Source organism: Capsicum annuum, chromosome 2 (assembly GCF_002878395.1).
Source record: "Capsicum annuum cultivar UCD-10X-F1 chromosome 2, UCD10Xv1.1, whole genome shotgun sequence".
NCBI classification, from domain to species: domain Eukaryota; kingdom Viridiplantae; phylum Streptophyta; class Magnoliopsida; order Solanales; family Solanaceae; genus Capsicum; species Capsicum annuum.
In genome coordinates this window covers 22,470,335-22,491,136 of record NC_061112.1, presented here as the reverse complement: position 1 = coordinate 22,491,136, position 20,802 = coordinate 22,470,335, and the positions used below count along the sequence as shown (strand labels likewise).

Sequence of the window (20,802 nt, the reverse complement as noted above, 5' to 3'; positions counted from 1 at the left end):
AGTCTGAAAGCCACATCTAGTAGTGTCTTGTGAATGGGTGTATTGCGCACCACATTTATGTGCAAGAGGCTATGAGATATTTCAGAATAGTTTTCCTTCTTTCAGTATTCATGTCGTGCCAGTAAGTATAATTACAAGTCAATCTCTCAGTCTAATTTACTTCTTTTCTTTATTTTAGAATATGCCTCCTAAGAGAAGAAATTAGTCAGCTCCTCAGCCCGAAGAACCTTTGGGCGATCAAGTTTCTCATGCGGAGGTCAGGACCTCATTTACCACTCTTGCTCAATTAGTAGCTACCCATAATGAGAGACCAGCTGTCATTCCAGCCAACCCAGTGGCCAATTCAGATGCAGCCAGGATTCGGGATTTCACCCAAATAAATTCTCCATCCTTTCTCGGGTCTAAGACAGATGAGGACCCTTAGGATTTCCTAGATCAGGTGCAGAAAGTGGCAGTCATCATGGGGGTAACTACTGTTGAGAGTGCTGAGTTAGCTGTATATCAATTGCAGGATGTTGCTCACACTTGATTCAAGCAGTGGAACTCAGAGAGGGCAGATGATGCAGGGCCAGTTGAGTGGGAGGAGTTTACGTCTACATTCCTCGATATATTCTTTCCCCTAGAGCTTAGGAAAGCTAAGGTGTTAGAATTCATCAACCTCAGGTAGGGCAATATGACAGTGAAAGAGTATTCTCTTAATTTTACTCAATTAGCCAGATATGCCCCTCATATGGTTGCAGATAGCAGGGCAAGGATAAGTAAGTTCATTTCAGGGGTGAATGATAGCATGGTTAATAAGTGCAAATCCGCCATGCTGAATAGTGACATGACTTTAGCCAGGCTTATGACTTATGCTCAATAGATTGCGGAGCAAAATATTAAGATGAGGGAGAAGCAGAATAAGAAAGTTAGGACAGGTAGCTTCAATTTTAGTTACCCTAAATCAGAAGAAGGAAACCGTTCTCAGTTTCGTCCTAAGTCATCAGTTCCAGATCCTTCTTCAGCCAGTGCTCCAGCTCCTAAGTTCAGAGATAGAGTGTCAGGCTCTAAGTCTCAGGGCAGTGTCAACAATGCCCGAACTAATCCCCTTTGTCATACTTATGGTAAGAACCACAAGGGTGCTTACAGAGCTGGCAGTGATGTCTGTTTTGGTTATGGCATGCCAAGACATAGAGTTAGAGACTGCCCTCAGTTAGGTTATCAGAGTCATCTCCACTCCTTAGCTCAGTTCGATCGCCTAAATCAGCAGGGTTCCACCACCAGTGCTACTAACGGGCAATGCCCAAATACACTATATGCTCTTTAGACCTGACAAGATCAAGAAAATTCTCCTAATGTAGTTACTGGTATGTTACAGATCTTTCATGTGTATGTTTATGCTTTGCTAGATTCAGGAGCTTCTTTGACTTTTGTTACTCCCTATATTACAGGCGATTTCGGAATCAGTCCCGAAATCCTAGCAGAGCCCTTTTCATTCTCTACCCTAGTGGGTAAAACCATCACAACCCAGTAGGTATACAGGAACTATCGATTATGATATTTTGGAAAGTCACTTCAAAAGACTTAGTTGAATTAGAGATGACTGATTTTGATGTCATTCTCGGCATGGACTAGTATCATTCCTGCTATGCCACAGTCAACTGCAGAAATAGAATAGTCCAGTTTCAGTTCCCAAATAAACCCGTCCTTAAGTGGAAGGGTAGTGTATCCACTTTCAGGGGTCAGCTTGTTTCCTACCTTCGGGCAAGGAAAATGATATCTAAAGGATGTGCCTATCATTTTGTTTGAGTTAAGGACACTAGTTTCAAAACTCCCAGTATTGAATCAGTCTTAATAGTGAATGAATATTCAGATGTCCTTCCCGAAGATCTTCCAGGAATTCCTCCCGAAAGGGAAATAGACTTCGGCATTGATCTTCTTATAGATACTCAGCCTATCTCTATTCCGCCATATAGAATGACACCAACAGAAAATAGAGAATTGAAAGAATAGTTGAAGGATCTTTTAGATAAGGGATTCATCAGACCTAATATTTCCCCGTGGGGCGCACCAGTCTTATTCGTGCGAAAAAAATGGTTCTCTCAGAATGTGCATTGATTACCGTCAACTCAATAAGGTCACGATCAAGAACAAGTGTCCTCTTACCAGAATCTATGACTTATTTGACCAACCTCAGGGTGCCAGCTATTTCTCCAAGATAGACCTCAGATTCGGCTATCATCAGCTTAGAGTTAGAGAAAGTGACATTCCAAAAATAGCTTTCCATACTCGGTATGGTCACTTTGAATTCTTAGTCATGTCATTTGGTCTTACTAATACCCCAACAACTTTTATGGACTTGATGAACTGCGTGTTCAAGTAGTACTTGGACATGTTCATCATAGTCTTCATAGATGATATTCTGGTCTATTCCCGCACTGAGCGCGATCATGTAGACCATCTCAGAATAGTACTTCAGACTTTCAGAGATCATCAGCTATTCACCAAATTCAGTAAGTTCGAATTTTGGCTAAGGTCAGTAGCATTTCTTGGTCATATTATTTCCGGTGATGGCATTAGAGTTGATTCTCTAAAGACCGAAGCAGTAAGAAATAGGCCAAGACCTGTCTCTTCATTAGATATCAGGAGTTTCTTAGGTTTGGCTGGCTATTACAGACGGTTTGTTGAAGGATTTTCATCTATTGCATCCCCTATGTCCAGATTGACTCAGAAGAAAGTCAAGTTTCAATAGTCAGACCCTTACGAGAAGATTTTTCAGGAGTTGAAGACTCAACTTACCTCAGTCCCAGTCTTAGCTCTTCCAGATGGTTCAGATGGGTTCATGGTGTATTGTGATACATCCAGAGTAGGTTTGGGTTGTGTCCTCATACAACATGGTAAGGTCATAGCCTATGCCTCCAGACAGCTTAAACCCCATAAGAGGAATTATCCTACTCATGGTCTTGAGTTAGCAGTCGTAGTCGTTACTGGAGTTCATGTAGATGTCTTCGCAGATCACAAGAGTCTTCAGTATATCTTTTCTAAAAAAGATCTTAATCTTCGTCAGAGAAAGTAGTTAGAGCTCTTGAAAGACTATGACATAAGTGTCCTCTATCATCCGGGCAAAGCCAACGTAGTGACCGATGCTCTCAGTAGGCTATCCATGGGTAGTGTTTCTCATATGGAGGATAGTAAGAAGAAGTTAGCTCAAGAAGTCCACCAGCTTGCCAAACTAGGCATTCGCTTAGTCGATTCTTTAGAGGGTGGTGTATGTGTTCAGAGTAGTTTAGAATCATCTTTAGTTTCTGAGGTGAAAGAAAAGAAAGATAGAGATACCAGCCTTGTCAAGTTGAAAGAGACAGTTAAGGATCAGAAAGTAGAGGTTTTCTCCCAAGGAGGAGATAGTGTTTTGCATTATCAAGATCGTCTCTGTGTTCCAGGTGTAGACGACTTAAGGCAGCAAATTCTTGTAAAAGCGCATGGTGCGCGCTACTCTATTTATCCAGGGGCCACAAAAATCTACCGTGACTTGCAAGAAATTTATTGGTGGAGTAGGATGAAGAGAGACATTACAGAGTTTATGGCTAAGTGCTCTACATGTCAGCAAGTTAAGATAGAGCATCAGAAGCCTAGTGGTCTATGTAGGAGTTCAGTATTCCTACTTGGAAGTAGGAAGTTGTGAACATGGACTTCGTGATGGGTTTGCCTCGAACTCGTTATCAGCATGATTCAGTCTGGGTCATTGTAGATAGAATGACCAAATCAACTTATTTCCTTCTAGTTCATACCTCTTATTCAGCCGAGGATTACGTCAAACTCTATATCAAGGAGTTGGTCAGATTGCACGATGTTCCGTTGTCCATTATCTCATAAAAAGGTACCCAGTTCACCTCTTATTTCTGGAAAGCATTCTAAAAGGGTCTCGATACCCAAGTTCATCTCAGTACAGCCTTCCATCCTTAGACAGATGGTCAAGCAAAAAGGACCATTCAGACTTTAGAAGATATGCTAAGGGCATGTGCAATTGATTTCAAGGGAAGTTGGGATGACCATTTGCCTTTAATTGAGTTTGCATACAACAACAACTATCATTCCAATATTCATATGGCTCCATTCGAAGCTCTCTATGGTAGGAGATGTAGATCTCTAATTGGTTGGTTCGAAGTTAGTGAGGCCTCAGTCATAGGTCCTGACTTAGTATTCGACGCCTTAGAAAAAGTCCAGTTAATCAGAGAAAGACTCCGGGCTGCTAGAGCCGATAGAAGTCTTATGCAAATATTCATAGAAAAGATCTCGAGTTTGAGGTTGGTGATCATGTCTATCTAAATATCTCTCCCATGAAGGAAGTGAAGAGATTCGGCAAGAAGGGAAAGCTCAGTCCCCGATATGTCGGTCCCTTTAAGATTTTTAGTCATTTCGGCAAGGTAGCTTATGAGCTCGAATTGCCTTCAGATCTAGCCTCAGTTCATCCAGTCTTCCATGTCTCTTTGCTCAAGAAGTGTATAGGTGACCCACCAGTCGTAATCCCTATTCAGAGCATTGATGTTCAGAACAGTCTTTCTTATGAAGTGATTCCAGTCGAAATCTTAGACTATCAGATTCTTAGACTGAGGAACAAAGAAGTCCCTCTAGCTAAAGTTCTTTGGCAAAATCAGTCCGTCGAGGAAGCTACTTGGAAAATAGAAGCAGACATGCGTATCAAGTATCCTCACCTCTTCTCCGCCAACTCAGATCAAGCTCAAGGTAACAGTTCTCCTTAAGCTTACTCAGTTTCATGGTCAGTCTTCATCACGAACTTGGTATTCAGTTTCATGTTCCCAGTATAAATTTGGTATCAAGTACCATTGCATATTCAGTTATGCATTCATGTATCAGCTCAATTATATAATTATGCATCAGAAATGCATTCTCATTATGAGAAACTTAGTTCCTCGAACATTCAGTCATGCATTCATGAATCAGTTACACATGCATCGGATATGCATGTTCAGTATGTTATGTTCATCTTGTCAGTCATGAGATCATGTTATAGTTATTCATGTTCAGGTCATGTACAACTTATTATTTCCCCTCTCAGTTAGTCTCATTCGAGGATGAATGTTCTCAAGAGGGAGATATTGTAATACCCCGAAGATTTCTAGCAAATTTCGTCCCAAGAATACCTAGTATTAGCTTCTAAAGTAAAGGATAATTATTCCATGAGGAATAATCAAGATTTTTACCTTTTTCATGTGGAAAATTTAATAAGCTTTCCATCGATATATGATTCGCTTGAATCCGATAACCGGATAAGAAGTTATGACTATTTTAAGTTTCCGTCGTAAAACAACGCCATATTAGTCAGTGGCGCGCCGCGCCACAAGAGGAAATGGCATTTGGAAATTTCCAGTAGGTGTCTGCGATTATGGCGCATTGTGCCAGTGCTCAAATTCAGAATTGTCCTTTTTCCAGTGTCTCAGCGCGATTTCCCCCGCATCGCACCAAAGTTCCAAGCCTCAAAGGAAGGGGCAATGCGATGGCTTCGTGTCGCGCCATCCCTCAATTTCTCAATTGTCAATTTCCAGTGACACAGCGTGATAACACCGCGTCACTCCAGCGGCCCAATTTGGAAAATTTTTACTAAAATTAAATGGCGCGTCCAGGGTTAAAAGGGTCAATTTTTCACCCCTATTTAAACCCAATAACACGTGATTTAGCTATTCTTCACCCAAAATATACTATTTTCTCTCAAGTTTCTCTCAAGAACAAGCTAGGGTTTCTATTGGGGATTCAAAATTAAGAAGGTTTCACCGTCAATCTTCATGAAATCATGAACCAAGGTATGCATAGTGTTCATTCATGGACTTTTTTCATCCATGAAGCCCAAGAATCCCTCTTTTAAATTCAAGTTATGGATTTTCTTATGAAGTTCATGATTGGGTTGCTTTTGTTCATGTTGATAATGAGTAATTGAATTGTATTCTATGAATGGGTGTTAAATTCCATATAGGTTGATTTGTAACGGTATAGATTCATGAAACTCTAGGACTAAACCCTTGAATGATTAAATTGGAATTAAATCACGACAGTTAATTGTTGTATGATGTTGTTTACGCATTCTATGCCTACTATGTGTTTGGTTGAATGCCTAGATGAAGGGAAAGTGTCTAATTAGCATGATATCATGAAATCCCCATGTACGTACAAGCTTATGCCTATCACATGTTTGATGAAATACTTCAGTAAATGTATTATAATGATTATTATGTATTCAAGTAAGTCATGCTTTGTCAGTTTCCTTTCATCGAGTCCTGGGGGTACTTGCACCCGAAACATTAGTTGTGTACCTATAGCTATGTCATGTTTTCATGATACTCTCAGTTAAGCTATGAATACTTAGACTTCAGATAGTCTTATGACTCAGGAAAAATCTTCATGATCTTATGACTCAGTCAGTTGTCAGATATCAGTAGTATTTTGTCAGTCAACGGAACTTAGTAATTAGCACCGAGTGAACCCAAGGATGGGGACACACACTATCAGATAAGGGTGTGATCCTTAGAAGTCATTCTTGCATTCTAGAACTATGTAGCCAGCATAGGTTGAGACATCAACACTATTCGATGAGAGTTAATGAGGTGGTTAAGCACTGTCAGCTAAGGGCCCCACCGTTTTTTTTGGGGACACTATCAGATAAGGGTCGCCCACAGCTTGTCCTTACCAGTGGCACGGTATTGACGCCCTTCCAATTGGGGTTACAGATTGGACCCTAACTCAGCCATAATGGCGTATCAAGGGCATGTCGGTTAAATACTACCTCTCATAGTTTCAGTACCAGTCTCAGTAAAAGAACTCAGATAGTTCTTCAGATTCAAGACTATCAGATACAGTCGACTCAGATACAGTAAGGAACTCAGATAGTTCTATCAAATTCAGGACTGTCAGATATAGTCACCCATGTTATCAGTTACATTCAAATACAACTATTTATGCTATCAGTTGTATCAGCTATTAGTATGTCATGTCATCAGTATTCAGATTCAGTAATCACGATATCACAGTGTCAGGTACAATTACGTATTTATGTATGCATTCTCGCATTCATGTTAGACAGTCAGCTAGTATTATTCATGCATGTTAACCCTTGCATTAGCCTACCTCACATGTATACTCAGTACATTTCATTATACTTACGCATTTGCGCTATGGTGCTTTCTTTTTATGTTACACCATAGGTTCAGAGACACGAGTTCCAGATCAGCAGTAGATTCCAGTCTTAGCAGTCAGAATAGAAGTGAGTCCTCATCCATCAAGGACATGATTATTTCTCCACTATTTCATTGATTAGTAATTAGTTGGAGTTAGTTGGGGACATGTCCCATCAACTCCTTATTCAGATTATTCAGACTGTAGAGGCTTTCAGACTAGATGCAGACTATTATGTTTCAGACTTCAGTGTTTACAATTTTGTTTTGGGTATTGTATTACCCCACAGATGTTATCTCATTCATGTTATGTTCAGTATTAAACCTTCTGGCCTTTTAATGCAAGTTTTCGCATTATTCAGTAGTTTATATAGTATACAGGTATAAATATCAGTCATGAGTTAGCTTGTGGTCCTTCGGGGTCATGAGCACCGTGTTGCATTTTGATTCAGCAAATCGAGGTGTTACACTTATAGCTTGAAAATTATTGAAATTCTTGGAGAGTTTCAAAAGCAATAGATTGCTATATCTTAGTGCAAGTGATGCACTAGTGTTTCTTGCAAATACTACAAGGCTCGATATAACCTTTTTAGTCAATTCTGCTCCTACTAGGAGACATCAAAATGTGATAAAATACATGAGTTTATTTTATTCTAAAGATTGTAGTACCGATCATATTAATAATGCTGATGTTGGGTACTTATTTGACCCGCATAAAGCTTGAGCTCAAGCAGGCTATGTGTTCATGTGCGGGGGTACTGCTATATCTTGGAGATATACAAATCAGTCTATCTAGCCATTTCACCAAATCATGATTAGATAATAGCTATTCATGAAGCTAGCCGAGAATGTGTATGGTTGAGGTCCACTATACATGTTATTCGAGAAAAATGTGGTTTGAAATGTGGCAATGTACTCACAGTTTTATACAGAGAGAATGTAGCATGCATAGCACATCTTAATGGAGGATTCATAAAAGGAGATAGAACGAAACACACTTCATCAAAACTTTTCTACATATATAAGCTACAAAAGAATGATGATATTAACGTACAACAGATTCGTTCAAGTGACAATGTGGCTGATTTATTAACCAAGTCTCCTCCAATTGCAATTTTCAAGAAGATGGTGCACAAGATCGGGATGCAAAAGCTCAAGGATGTTCTCATTAGGGGGAGTTAATACGCGTTGTACTCTTTTTCCCTTACGAGGTTTTGTCCCACTGGTTTTCCTTGTAAGGTTTTTAATGAGGCAGCTTATATGCGTATTGTTAGAGATGTGTACTCTTTTTTCTTCATTAGATTTTTTTTTCACTGAATTTTTTCTAGTAAGGTTTTAACGAGGCACATTATCTATCTAGACATTCAAGGGGGAGTGTTATAAATGTATTTACATTATAGTGAATGTCTATCAAGATCTAATAAGATCTAGTTGATATCTATCAGGATTTGAAATATCTGTCTTTTAGTCAGAAACTAAGAGTATTTTACTCTATAAATAGAAGTATTTTGTTCATATAAAGAAGTATCTTTTTTTCTCTATTTATTCTTGTTGTTCTTTATTTATATTATTTTATAACAGTTTTCACTTTTTAGAATCCAACTTCAAAATAATTTTCTGAATTTTCGTGGCTAAACACCATAATTTTTGAAAATGTGAAAAAAAAAATTGAAAAAGAGGGAAAAAAAATGGGAAAAGGGTCAAAAATACTCCTCAACTTTAAAAAATTGGTCAACTTTAACCTTCGTCATACTATCGGACTAAATATACCCTCGCCATTAATAAAGTTGTCATCTATACCCCTAAAATGGATGAAAAGCCCCAAATCAACTAAAATTATTCAATTTTTTTTTTTAAAAACCACCCAACCCAATTTAACCCGCTCCGATCCGACCCATCTAACTTACTATTGCTCTTTTGGAAGTTTTCTCAAGCAAAATTCACACACAACATCATGAATGGTGCAGTATATTATCTCACCATTATTTCTCTCCTTTAAAAAACAATTACTAGGCCTCTATTCACCAGATCATTCAAGCAAGTTTTCGATGCTTCCTCCATGTCCATGTTCTCTAAACCCATGATGCCGTGTACAAAATCTTCAGCTATCCACAACTTCAGCAAATTAAACACTGGAAATTTGTAGTTTTCTCGAAATAATCCCATGTAAAGAAGGCAAGACTTTAAATGGTGATTCAAAAAGTTATAACTTAATTCTATAATCTTCGTGCCTTGCTCTTCTAAAACATGGGAACTTATATCTTTTGCAATCTCATGCCACAAAAAGGGTCGCATTTGTTTTGCAATAATACCAGCAGTCAAAATGATCACAAGAGCTAATCCCTTGCAGCTTTTAGCAACTCGTAATCCTGCTCCGAGTAGCTCCGATGGACAAATCTCTCCTTGAAATACTTTTTCTGAAGTAATTTCCAGCTCTCATTCACCGTGAGAAATCGAAGAAAGTATGAATCACTGTGGTGCTTAATCTGCCACCGCCCGATGCAATTGACGCGTTTAAATTTAAAAAAATATAAAGTGTAGAAAGTGGAGAGGAAGAGAAAGCTGAAGGACCGGAATTGGGAGGAAGAGGGAGAGGAACAGCAAGAGCACAACTGCATTGGGAGGTTGTTTGGGTTGTAAGTTAGATGGGTCGGGTTGGAGCGGGTTAAATTGGGTTAATTTTTCTTTTTTTTTTTTCCAAAATTGAATAATTTTAGTTGATTTAGGGCTTTCATCCATTTTAGAGCAACTTTATTAACAACAAAGATATATTTAGCATAAAGTTGGCTAATTTTTTAAAGTTGAGGGGGGTATTTTTGACCTATTCCCAAAAAAAAATTATGGCCAAACGGGCCCTATATTTATCAGGCGGCGGTGGATCTGAACTGTGAAGTAGGAAAGGTGAGAAGCGAAAGGTAAAGACGAAGATGGCGGGGAATGAGAATGCAGTGGGGAAAAGTAAAGATGAGAAGAAGAATGGGAAGGAGAGAAAGAGTTTGTTAGCGTTGAAATCCATACTCTCTTTCAACTGGAAAAAGTGTAACGGTGACAGTGAAGGTGCTGCCACGACTCCGCCTTACCAGCCTTTACCTTTTCTATCTCCACTCGCTAATTCTGTTGTCTCTCGTTCTTGCAAGTAAAATCCTTCTCATTCCATCTTTCTCATTACATTTGTAGCTTATTCTCACTGTAATACAACTGAACTATTCAAGGCATGAGGTTGCTATCGCTGCTGAAATTTTGATCAATGCAGGTCGGAGAAGATGGTTTCCTGAATATACTTAATATTTATGTTAGCATGACCGGGTTCAGTTTGCATCTTAGTATGGGTTTGTATGCATGAGAGTAATGAGCTTAAATTCCATACTTACCAACGAATTACAGGAAAATCGATATGCACTACAATATATTCTCACAATTCTCAGCTAAAATCAGTACAAATTACTACCGAAAGTTCAACTAAATTGAAATATCAATGTCTAGCAAATGAAACTAATATGTCCATCATCTCTGCAATTCAGTCCATCCTCGATTACCATAGATGTTGTAACTCAAAAAACAAAATTTGGTAAGGAGGAGATGACGGGAAGACGAGAAGAAAAACAGAAAAACGAGAGGAATCTGAGAGAGACATAGGTGCGCTGGAAGGGAATAAGAATGACCAGATTTCACACAGCGCTCCACATCTAATTGATGTATTTATACCTGCAGAACAAATCCTTGCGCTCCTCCACTTTTAATCATGGCCATCCGCTTTGCTTCATTTATTTAACTGAATTTTGAAACTTGTCTTACTGTTAATATTAATACGAAAAACCCTCTAAACAACGTTGCTTCTTGCATTTATTTCTCCCTTTTCTCTATTTTGATCCCAGGTCATGACATTCCACAAATCTTCAATATCATCCTTGTGCTCAAGGATGTGCATTTATTTGCTGCACAAAATCAGAAGAGCTAAGTTTTCCACTATACCAACACCTTGATTGCTGCTGCATTATTCTCCTTCACCACCCTTATCTGCTAAATGACACAAGGTTGAACCAAATTCTGTCCATCTTCTCCCGCCAAGGGAAACTGCTGCTGAGGTTGTATTGCATGCCCAAATCTCTTCTTCAGTAATGACACATGAAGCGCATGATGAATTGGGGAATGATTGATAATTGCAGCTTGTGTTCCACTGCTCCTTTTCTTTTTTTGGATAACTTGATGGGGTTCATAGTACTTTGGACTTACCTTAAGTTGTTTCCTGGCTGCAGTTGACATCTGTTTATAAGGTTGCAGTTTCAGATATACCTAATCTCCAACTTTAAACTGCCTCTCACTCTTCTTAATTGCATACAAGTTTTGGGCTTGAACTAAGTGATCCCTCAAGACCTTCTGAACTTGTAGTCTTTGTTGAATGAGGTCCTCAACTGATAGGATTGGAGATTAAGGAAATGGCCCTATAGGAAGTTGAGGAGGTTCATATCCATATAATGCTTGAAAAGGAGTGCACTGCAGTGAGGTGTGAAAATTTGTGTTATACCAGCATTCAGATAGGTGCTTGCCCATTGCTTGGGTTTAGACATTCCCATGGCTCTCAAGAACCCTTGAACACATCTATTCAATCTTTCAGTTTCTCTATCGGTCTCAGGGTGATAACCAGTGCTTAGACACAGTTGAGAGTTGAGTCACTACTGCCATGAGTAAGTGTTGCCAGAATTGACTAGTGAACACCTTACCCTTGTCTGATACCATAGTGTTAGGAGATCCATGTAAGCTTTTAATCTCCTTGAGGAATAACTCTACTACTTGCATAACTGTAAATGAATGCTTCAGGAATTTCCCATACTCAGTAAATCTATTATCAACTATCAATATCACATCTTTATGTTGTGACGTAGGTAACCTTTCTATGTTATCCAGGATCACTCCAAGCTTGTGCGGGAATTTATAGAGGTTGCAGTAATCCTAGGTCTGCTAGAGTTTCATCTTTGCTTCTTTTGTACATCTTTCTTCATGGCTATCTAGTAAAACAGAGTTGTAAGCTCTTCACAGCTGATCTCCAAGAGCATTAGCTTGTAGGGCGTTTAATTTGTTTCCTTAAGCTGGGTTTTCCCTATGGATATCTTCCCCTTATATCTCAACATTCCTTGTGACCAATTATAGTGAGAATTGGCTCCTTAATTGACTACAATTGTTGCTATAATCCTTTCAACCTGATCATCCCCCTCATAACTCTTTTTCACCGTTGTATCCATGTAGGAGGGACACCATAGATTGCATAAGTCTCTCCTTGGTCCTCCGGTATCTTGGATAGTGCATCAGCCACCCTATTCTCGGAACCTTTCCTATATTGGATTTCATAATTCAATTCAAGTAATTTAGTTTGGCCTTTTTGCTGGGTGACTGTACTTACTTTCTACTTCAAGTATTTAAAACTGAAATGGTTGCTCTTGTTAAAATATGATTAGTGTTAAGTATCCCACATCGAAAAAGGGATGGTTAATTGGTCTCCTTATATGGACTTGGACAATCCTCCCCTCATGAGCTAGATTTTGAGGTTGAGTTAGGCCCAAAATCCATCCTTTACATAGTATCAGTGCCAGGCCCATCCTAAATCTTTGTTCCCCGATGTTGGACCCCCATATTATATCGTCCACGCTTTAATTAACGAGGCCTGGGCGTGCAGGGGAGTGTTAAGTATCCCACATCGGAAAAAGGATGGGTAGTTGGTCTCCTTCTATGGACTTGGACAATCCTTCCATTCTTTACAACTAGGAATAGGAGATAGAATCCTACTTGGAAAAGAATTGTAATTAAAAGGATTGGAATGTAGTGTCTACAAATAGGCCTCAATGTAATAACGTAGTTACAACAATTCAATAATATTCTTCTCTTATATTTCTCACATTGTATCAGAACTTCCACGATCATGGTAAAGAATCAAAGAGTTTCCGCTGTCGGTGGGAGGCTATAATCCACATATGCTGCCTGTTTGGCCAATGATTATGGTAGCAAAAGTTGGGTCGTCGTGTATCTTTCCACTGTCTATTTTCTCATATCTGATTTGTGTAGCATCGTGCATCTAATCCGGTCACTACTTTCTCATATTAGATTTGCGTAGCACCGTGCATCTCTTCGGACTACTTCTCATATTTAATTTGCGTAGCAATGCGCGTCTTTTCAGTGACTCCCCAGATCTGATTGCGTAGTTCCATTCGTCTTTAAGGTGACTCGTCAAATCTGATTAGCATAGGGTCGTGCCTTCATTTCAACCCTACTTATATAATTTTTATTTTCCAGTAGGGTCGTGCTGTCATTCCGACCCTTCCCATATAATTTCTATTTCTCAGTGCGGTCGTGCCATCATTCCGACCCCACCTATATAATTGTCTTTCTTAGTAGGGTTGTGCCATCATTCCGACCCTATCAATATAATTTTTCCATAGATTGTGACCACTTTTCAGCCATCAAATCTAATAATCCGGCACGTTAGCGTGTTCCGGCTAGTTCTTCGGTGACTTTCTTGTTCAAAATCTACTCATCTCTTGATTTCGAGATGACCCATATATTTTATATCAGTTTCGACAATTTTCCATTGACAGATCGACTTTCAAGCATTGTTTATTACTTTTCAGATCACCTTTTCAATTTGTTCCTTTTCAATTGAGGTCTCGCAGACGGTCAGAGCAGTCCTCATTAGTTTTCTTGCAAATATCTTCACCAAGTCCCTGATTGATCCTCGTATTAGTTACATCCATAACAAGCTTGGTACATATGTATTCTATGCACCAGCTTGACGGGGAGTGTTAGAATATGAGTAGGAATAGAAATAACATATAGAATCCTACTTGGAAAAGGATTGTAATGTAGTGTCCTTTTAGGTAAAGGATTGGAATGTAGTGTCCATAAATAGGGCCTCAATGTAATAATATAGTTACAACAATTCAATGATATTTTTCTCTTATATTTCTCAACTCTTAATGATGAAATGTCCGCCTTGAGTGTAGTGCCTCCATCTGTTTATGGCTGCTGTTACTGCCATGTCTTCCTACTCATATATTGGCTTTCCCACACGTCTCGGGGCTAGGGGCTTGCTGTAGTAGGTGGTCGGTCTGTTTTTCTTGCATTAGTACAGCTCCAATTCCCTGGTGGCTAGCATTAGGTGAGCTAACAAAGTCTGACTTTTCCTCAGTATCCTTCCCATTGATTTATCTGTGATCTGTAATCTGGTTTAGTATTTCCATTCCTGTATCTCCCTCGCTCCTTCAATTTTTCAGCATTTTTGACTATGATTTGATAGTGATGATAGGCAAAAGTGACTGTACTGTATGGTCTCATCCAATCCCCTCCAAGAACCATTTCACGACCTTCCAGTTTGAGCAGTCTAAATTTGTCAAGGAACTCAATCCTTTTGCCTTCAATTTGACATCTGAACAACTCTGATGACCTAACATTTGATTTCCATCGGCTTCTCTTACTCTCAAGGGATTATCCTATAATAATTCGGTAACAAGCTCCTTCACAGTTTGGTACTGTAGGATGTTAGAAGTGCTCCCTGAATCCACCTAAACTTTAGTAATAAGAATCGGGTTACTTGAATAAAAATAGAAAAAAATGCTGGAGCAAAAATACGAAGATTAAAAACAAGGAATTAAAGACAAGCGAATTTTAGAACAAAATCCCCAAGTTTTGGAATCTAGTGCTACGAATTTCAAAAATTTGTGGATAAAACCTAATTATGACACTAACAGAGTCAATTCAAGAACTTCGATCAAAAGGTGATCTAGACCCTATTTCGAAAAATTAGAAACAATATGTATATTTTTTTTGAAACTGGTAACTTAATTAGAGACAATACTTAGTATATGACTAATTACCTTATTTAATTTGTGATTAAGAACCTAAGATATATCATGTTAAAGAATTGATCTTACCTCTTAAAGAATCGTTCTTATATCCCAAGTAGCCACACACAAAAGTGTAAAGAAAAGAAACTTTCAATTAATAATATTGCTGTCCAATGAAAAATAATATAATCGACCCCTATTTAAGGGAAACCTATCCCAAATAACATGTGATTCAAATCCCACTTCTATGTAAATAATAGATAGAAAAAATTAACAAGGATATTTTAAACTAGGAAGGCATGGAAAAATAATGCCGAACTTCTCCCCTAACAAAATAAGGAAAAAATGACAAAATAAGCACCACAATTACATCCAAGTTTGGACATGTGTTTCCAGCCCCTTTAGGCATGGTTCTCACGTGTAAGTGCAGTCCCATTTGGCTTGATTTTCATGTGTAATTGCAACATGAAAAATCAGCTTCTTTGGGCCTCTATGTGGGCATGCAAAATCAGCTCCTTTGGGCCTTCATGTGGGCCTTAATGTTCATCCCCTTGAGCTTGGACTTGGATCATGAAAATATGTGTAGCACCTAGCCGTCGTCACCACAATTCATGGCTTCTTCCAGGATAAACCACGTTGTGACAAGATTTTACAGGCATCCTTCATCTGCCTTAGCTGTCCGTGGAAAAGAATCTGCCCAATCAGCTTGGTTACTACAACCTCCAGCTTCTTAAAAAATAAATTAACTCCATCAATTTCCTAAGATTATAGATTTCTCCTTACTGTATGTTCTTCTGTTCTGTTCATAATTGTAAAAATATGACACTTGGGCCTAACTCAACTTCAAAAGCTAGCTCATGAGGGAGGCTTCCCCACGTCCATATGAGCAGACCAATTCATTTCCCAACCAATGTGGGACTCTAACCCACTCTAACAACCCCTTCACGCCCAAGCCATACTGGAGGACAATATAACATGGGACTTAAATAGGAAAGAACCGACTCTAATACCATGTAAAAATATGACTCTTGAGCCTAACTCAACCCCACAAGATTGCTTAGGAGGGGAGGATTGCCTAAGTCCATATAAGCACACCACCATCTATTCCCCAACCAATGTGGGACTCTTAACAATAATCAATAGACAAACTTGATTCTATTCTAGATGCATCCTAAGCCTTTTCGTGAAAGAACTCGGTGGTGGATTTTTTCTTTTTTACTTTTTCTATAGTAATCGAAAAAGAGGTGACTTGGTGAAAATCTTGCCACAATGCCCCTAGAGTTCTAATCATTCCTATAAGCTAAGATATTGGTTTATGAGATATCTTATCACTTATTGTTTATCGTGCCTCAACTGCAGGATTTTGCAGGTGGAGATTGAAGAGTTGCAACATCAATTTGATTCAGATCTTCCTGATGATGTTAAACAACCCTTAGTGTATGCAAGGAACTTTCTGGAATTTTGCTCCTTCCAAGCTCTTCAAGTTGCAACCGACCGTCCTGATTATCTGAGCGATAAGGATTTCCGTCGGTTGATGTTCGACATGATGCTAGCATGGGAGGCCCCTGGTGTTGGAAATCAAGTACTAAACTACATGAGATATACTCTATTACAAGATTGCTTTCTTTTCTAAATTTTGCTTGCTATGCCATAGGTTTGGCTATCCATTTATAAGTGGAACCGTCTAACAGTACTGTCATGAAGATGTCTTCACAGGAAACTGCTACTTCTGATAATAGGGAAGTGGAGGATGAAGATAGCTGGTCATTGTTTTATTCGGATTCCACAAACATGGCTGTTCAGGTTGTAACTGATTTAACATTGCCCTTTAATACTCCCTTTGTCTCAATTTTTGTGATGCACGTTCCTTCTTAGTCTGCCCACAGGAGGATGATGCCTTTCTATGTTTATAAACAATTTTTAACTTAAGCTTCCCATTTACCTTAAAGAGATGATTTATAGCCACACAAATATCTATGGATTGTTTAGACCACAAAATCTTTAAAATGTTTCCATGTTTCTGAACTCCATGCATAGTCTAAGTGCATCACATGAAATGGGATGAAGGGAGTATCTAGTATTGGAGTAGAATTTCTTAGATTACTACTTTCTTTGAGTGACAAAAATTGTACACCTCCACTATAGAAGGTTCTATCCTCTTTGAAGGCCATAGAATTGGAAAGCCATTTGTAACCAAAGAAAAAGAAATATATTCTTTCGTGTGGTTGCGTTGAATTGCAAAAAGAACCTTTTTAGAAGGGCATCATATGATTTAGTCCAGAAGTTTTCAACTGCCTTCTTTTTATCTATTTTATTTCTCGTCTCTTGTCAGGTTGATGATAAAAAGACAGTTGGTGCAGATTCATTCGCACGGATAGCTCCTGCCTGTGCTATTGTTGCAGAAATTATAACAGTTCACAATCTTTTTGATGTCCTAACAAGTTCTTCAGGTCACCGGCTCCATTTTCTTATATACGACAAGTACCTTCGGAGTCTTGAAAAGTATGCGCCATTCTTGAGCATTAATTGTTCGACTCCACTTTACCTTATTATTCTTTGGGTAATTTACTTCCTCACAAATGATTGAAATCAAGCTGGTTACAGAAATCAGATCTTCTGAGATTACAGTCAAACCTTGATATAGGGGCAACGTTTGTGTGAAAATTTTATGTTTACTATACTAAGGTGTTGTTATATATGTGTACTGACATTTGACTTTTACATCTCATTTAGCTGTTATAAACAAAACTATACTAATTTTTTAACAATTTTGGACCAAGAAGAAGGAATGAATTTGTTAACCAAATTAATCAAAAAACAAAAAGATTATGAATGTAATAAAGTCAAACCCCCCAAAACTCGGGGCAATATGGCACCTATTTCAACCCACCAGTAGATAAGCCAAAACCATCGCCCGGAGTGGCGAGTGACCGGCTGCTTGGCAAAAGAGAGATAAACAAAGATAAACCAGTAATTTAAAGCAACTATAAGGGAGAAATATACAAGCATGACATACAAAAAGAAAGGAAGGGACAAAATATACAAAATGAATCCCCCAAGACCTGGTAAGCCCAGTGCAAGAGCCACTACATACAAGGAATACTAAACAGGGTACAAAAATATACAAAGTAGTCTTCGAAGATAGAAAATAAAACTAGTACAAAGCAGGAGACGGATTAGCTTCGGATGATGAAATCACCTTAATCCTTGATCTATAGCTCTGCTCGAGAGTGTTGTCAATGACGATGACTCGTACTAAGGTCTGCATTAGTGAAACAGATGCAGAAACGTAGGATAAGTACCAAAAACATGGGACACTTAGTAGGCATTATAGACCGACTGTGCTCAATAAAAGTAAAAGCATAATAAAGTGCGAATCTATACTAAGAGGCAATAACAAAGGGAGTCAGAAGGGAAATAACGGGTTATGCTAACAAATGTGATAATGGATAGTAAATAACTCAAGAGCAAACTGAAAGTCTAGCTATAACCTAACTGGACCCCTATAAACCCAACAAAACCCAACCGAGCCCCCCATAAGCACGATGGGTGGAAACAAGGAGTAATACCTGTATAAAACCAAGTACAATAGTAAGAAACGTGAAAATGAGCCAGGATGTGCGATTAGCGTAACGTGTATTCCTCCTCCAGCCATAACCCTAAATCATACCGAACTCTAACAGGATTTCCAACTAGAGATCAGTAATAATGAATGCCGAACTTGAGCCAAAGCTAATAGATAATAATCAGTAATACCAGGTGCTGGACTAACCACATCTAAATATGCAACAAGTAGTGATAATTCAGAGTTCTGGTTAAAATCATGTCTAACTAGTCCTCTTTTCCATTTTAGAAGGCCAAATTCTTTAAAAAGTACTAAGTTCCATTTATTAAGTTGAAAATTGCAATTTAAGGTCAAAATATTAAAATACCTAGGATCCGAAGCTAACGAGCATAATATATCGAACAAGTCAACCAAATTCCAGTAACCAGCCTCTCAAAGCAATCCTATCACTATTTATATTTAAAATGGGCGCCGTCCTAAATTAACCTATTTTAACAGGAGATTTAAAGCTAACTGCAAGTCCCCAGAACCCAACAGAAGGCAAGCAGCTACCCAAGCCTAGGCTAAGACATCTAAATCTCGTCCCAAGGGCCTCGAGGTATGTTAAGATAAGTTCTAAAGGAGAAGAAACTACTGATTTAAGGGAATCAAGGCCGAAATTCATCCTAAGGCCCCTATATCGTCTAAAATAATCAGGAATCCACGGAACAACTATCCGAGGCATAGCAACCCACCAATAATTAGCGCAATGTCATACCAATACTGTAAAAGAGTAAAGTCTAAAGAAAGGTAAGCCTAGCCTACCTGGACGCCGTCGAATGCACTCAAAATCCTCTATGTTGGAGTTTTTCCCTTTCGAGAAGCCTCCAACTGCTGCCACGCTATCACAATAATAATGTAGGTGTCAAGACGAGAACAACGATACCCATATTACGAATTTACGCTCCTGACCAGAAATTGAGCAAAAAAAATTCGTGGGGTTCGTTTGCATAATTCAAAATTGAAATCGTAATAATGTCCCTCGAGGAACAATGAGCTTGTGCTAAAAAATTGGGCATGACCAACCTTCGATTTCGAGTTCAAATAGTTTGGAAAGTTAAAACAAAAACAAGAAGTAAACTATCGAATTAACGAGATTTAGGCCGGGAACTTATGAGCTAACGATGGGAAAATGATCACTTAAACGCCCCTAGCTATTCCCAGCTTCAATTCAAGATTTCCCCACTATTTTTGAGCTCACACTATCAACAATGTAGTTTTAAACTTAGAAATTGTGAGTTGACAATTGAAGGGGAAAACATATATATAATACACAACATTTGATGCTTAAGCAACCATATGACTTCTTAAGTGGTCATCTCTTAAGCGACAAAGGATCTCTTAAGCAACCACTGCCAAGCTGGGCAGACTCTGCTTAAGCGGTGCTTAGCTGCTAAAGCAGTCTCCAAGCCGCTTAAGCGGGTCCACCAGCTGCATGGCACCAACAATTTTTGCTAAGTCCAAAAGGACTCTTGGACGGGGTGCTTGGGATTCGTTTGAAATCCCGTGCATGCAAACGAGCTATGCTGACTTGCCAATTTCTGCATTCCAGACTGAAGGAACCATCGGAATTTTCAACAGAGGTTGTTTCGACAAAAAGTGGGTCCTACACCCCATGTCTTGTTTTTACCAATTTAGAATCAATAGCCAAAACGAGCCCGAAAGCGTCGGAACTTGAATCAAAGGTCCCCCTATCCTTTAATCGATATTCCGAAGCTAATGGAGTTGTTAGAATTGTCATCCGAGGTCATTTACCTGAAGTTTTGGCCCGAGACCATTTTTTCAACTTCAAAAGCTCCCAAACAGGAAAATTTAACATAAATATCAAACGAATTACCCGAAAACAGAACTGTTAGTCCCAACAAGTTTTAAATGACTTGGGACAGCTATAGGAAATGCTCTACACAGAAAGAAAAGCACGAAAAAGATGAAAATGACCTGGAGGGTCATTACGAGTAGTCTATCCTCACGAAGTTATGACCATAACTATTTGGCACGATTTAAATGCATTCTTTTTCCTTGTGGATATTTGTAATTTAAAATTACTATATCTTATATATTTTATATTAACGGTGATTACCACATTAACGGTGATTACCATGAATATTTTAATAATTCACTTTTATATCTTATATATTTTATACAAAATAGTATTACACAATATTTGAATATGACTGTTATAGAGGAGTAATTTTACAAAGAG

At 38.6% G+C, this 20,802-nt stretch overlaps 1 protein-coding gene across 8 annotated transcripts in view; it reads left to right on the top strand.

The window, feature by feature from the left end:
• Nucleotides 1-9,904: 9,904 nt before the first annotated feature.
• Nucleotides 9,905-20,802, top strand: part of LOC107857621 — a 66,552-nt gene continuing 55,654 nt past the window's right edge. For 2 of the 8 annotated variants that reach the window (XM_047406491.1, XM_016702469.2), the window contains exons 1-4: nucleotides 9,975-10,299; nucleotides 16,355-16,577; nucleotides 16,712-16,798; nucleotides 17,328-17,497. In XM_047406491.1, coding sequence (XP_047262447.1) covers nucleotides 10,091-10,299; nucleotides 16,355-16,577; nucleotides 16,712-16,798; nucleotides 17,328-17,497 — 689 coding nt within the window. In that variant the 5' untranslated portion in view covers nucleotides 9,975-10,090. Of the gene's footprint in view, nucleotides 10,300-11,038; nucleotides 11,438-16,354; nucleotides 16,578-16,699; nucleotides 16,799-17,327; nucleotides 17,498-20,802 lie in introns of all 8 variants that reach the window. The other 6 variants (XM_016702468.2, XM_016702473.2, XM_047406492.1 and 3 more) reach the window with 5 other exon arrangements.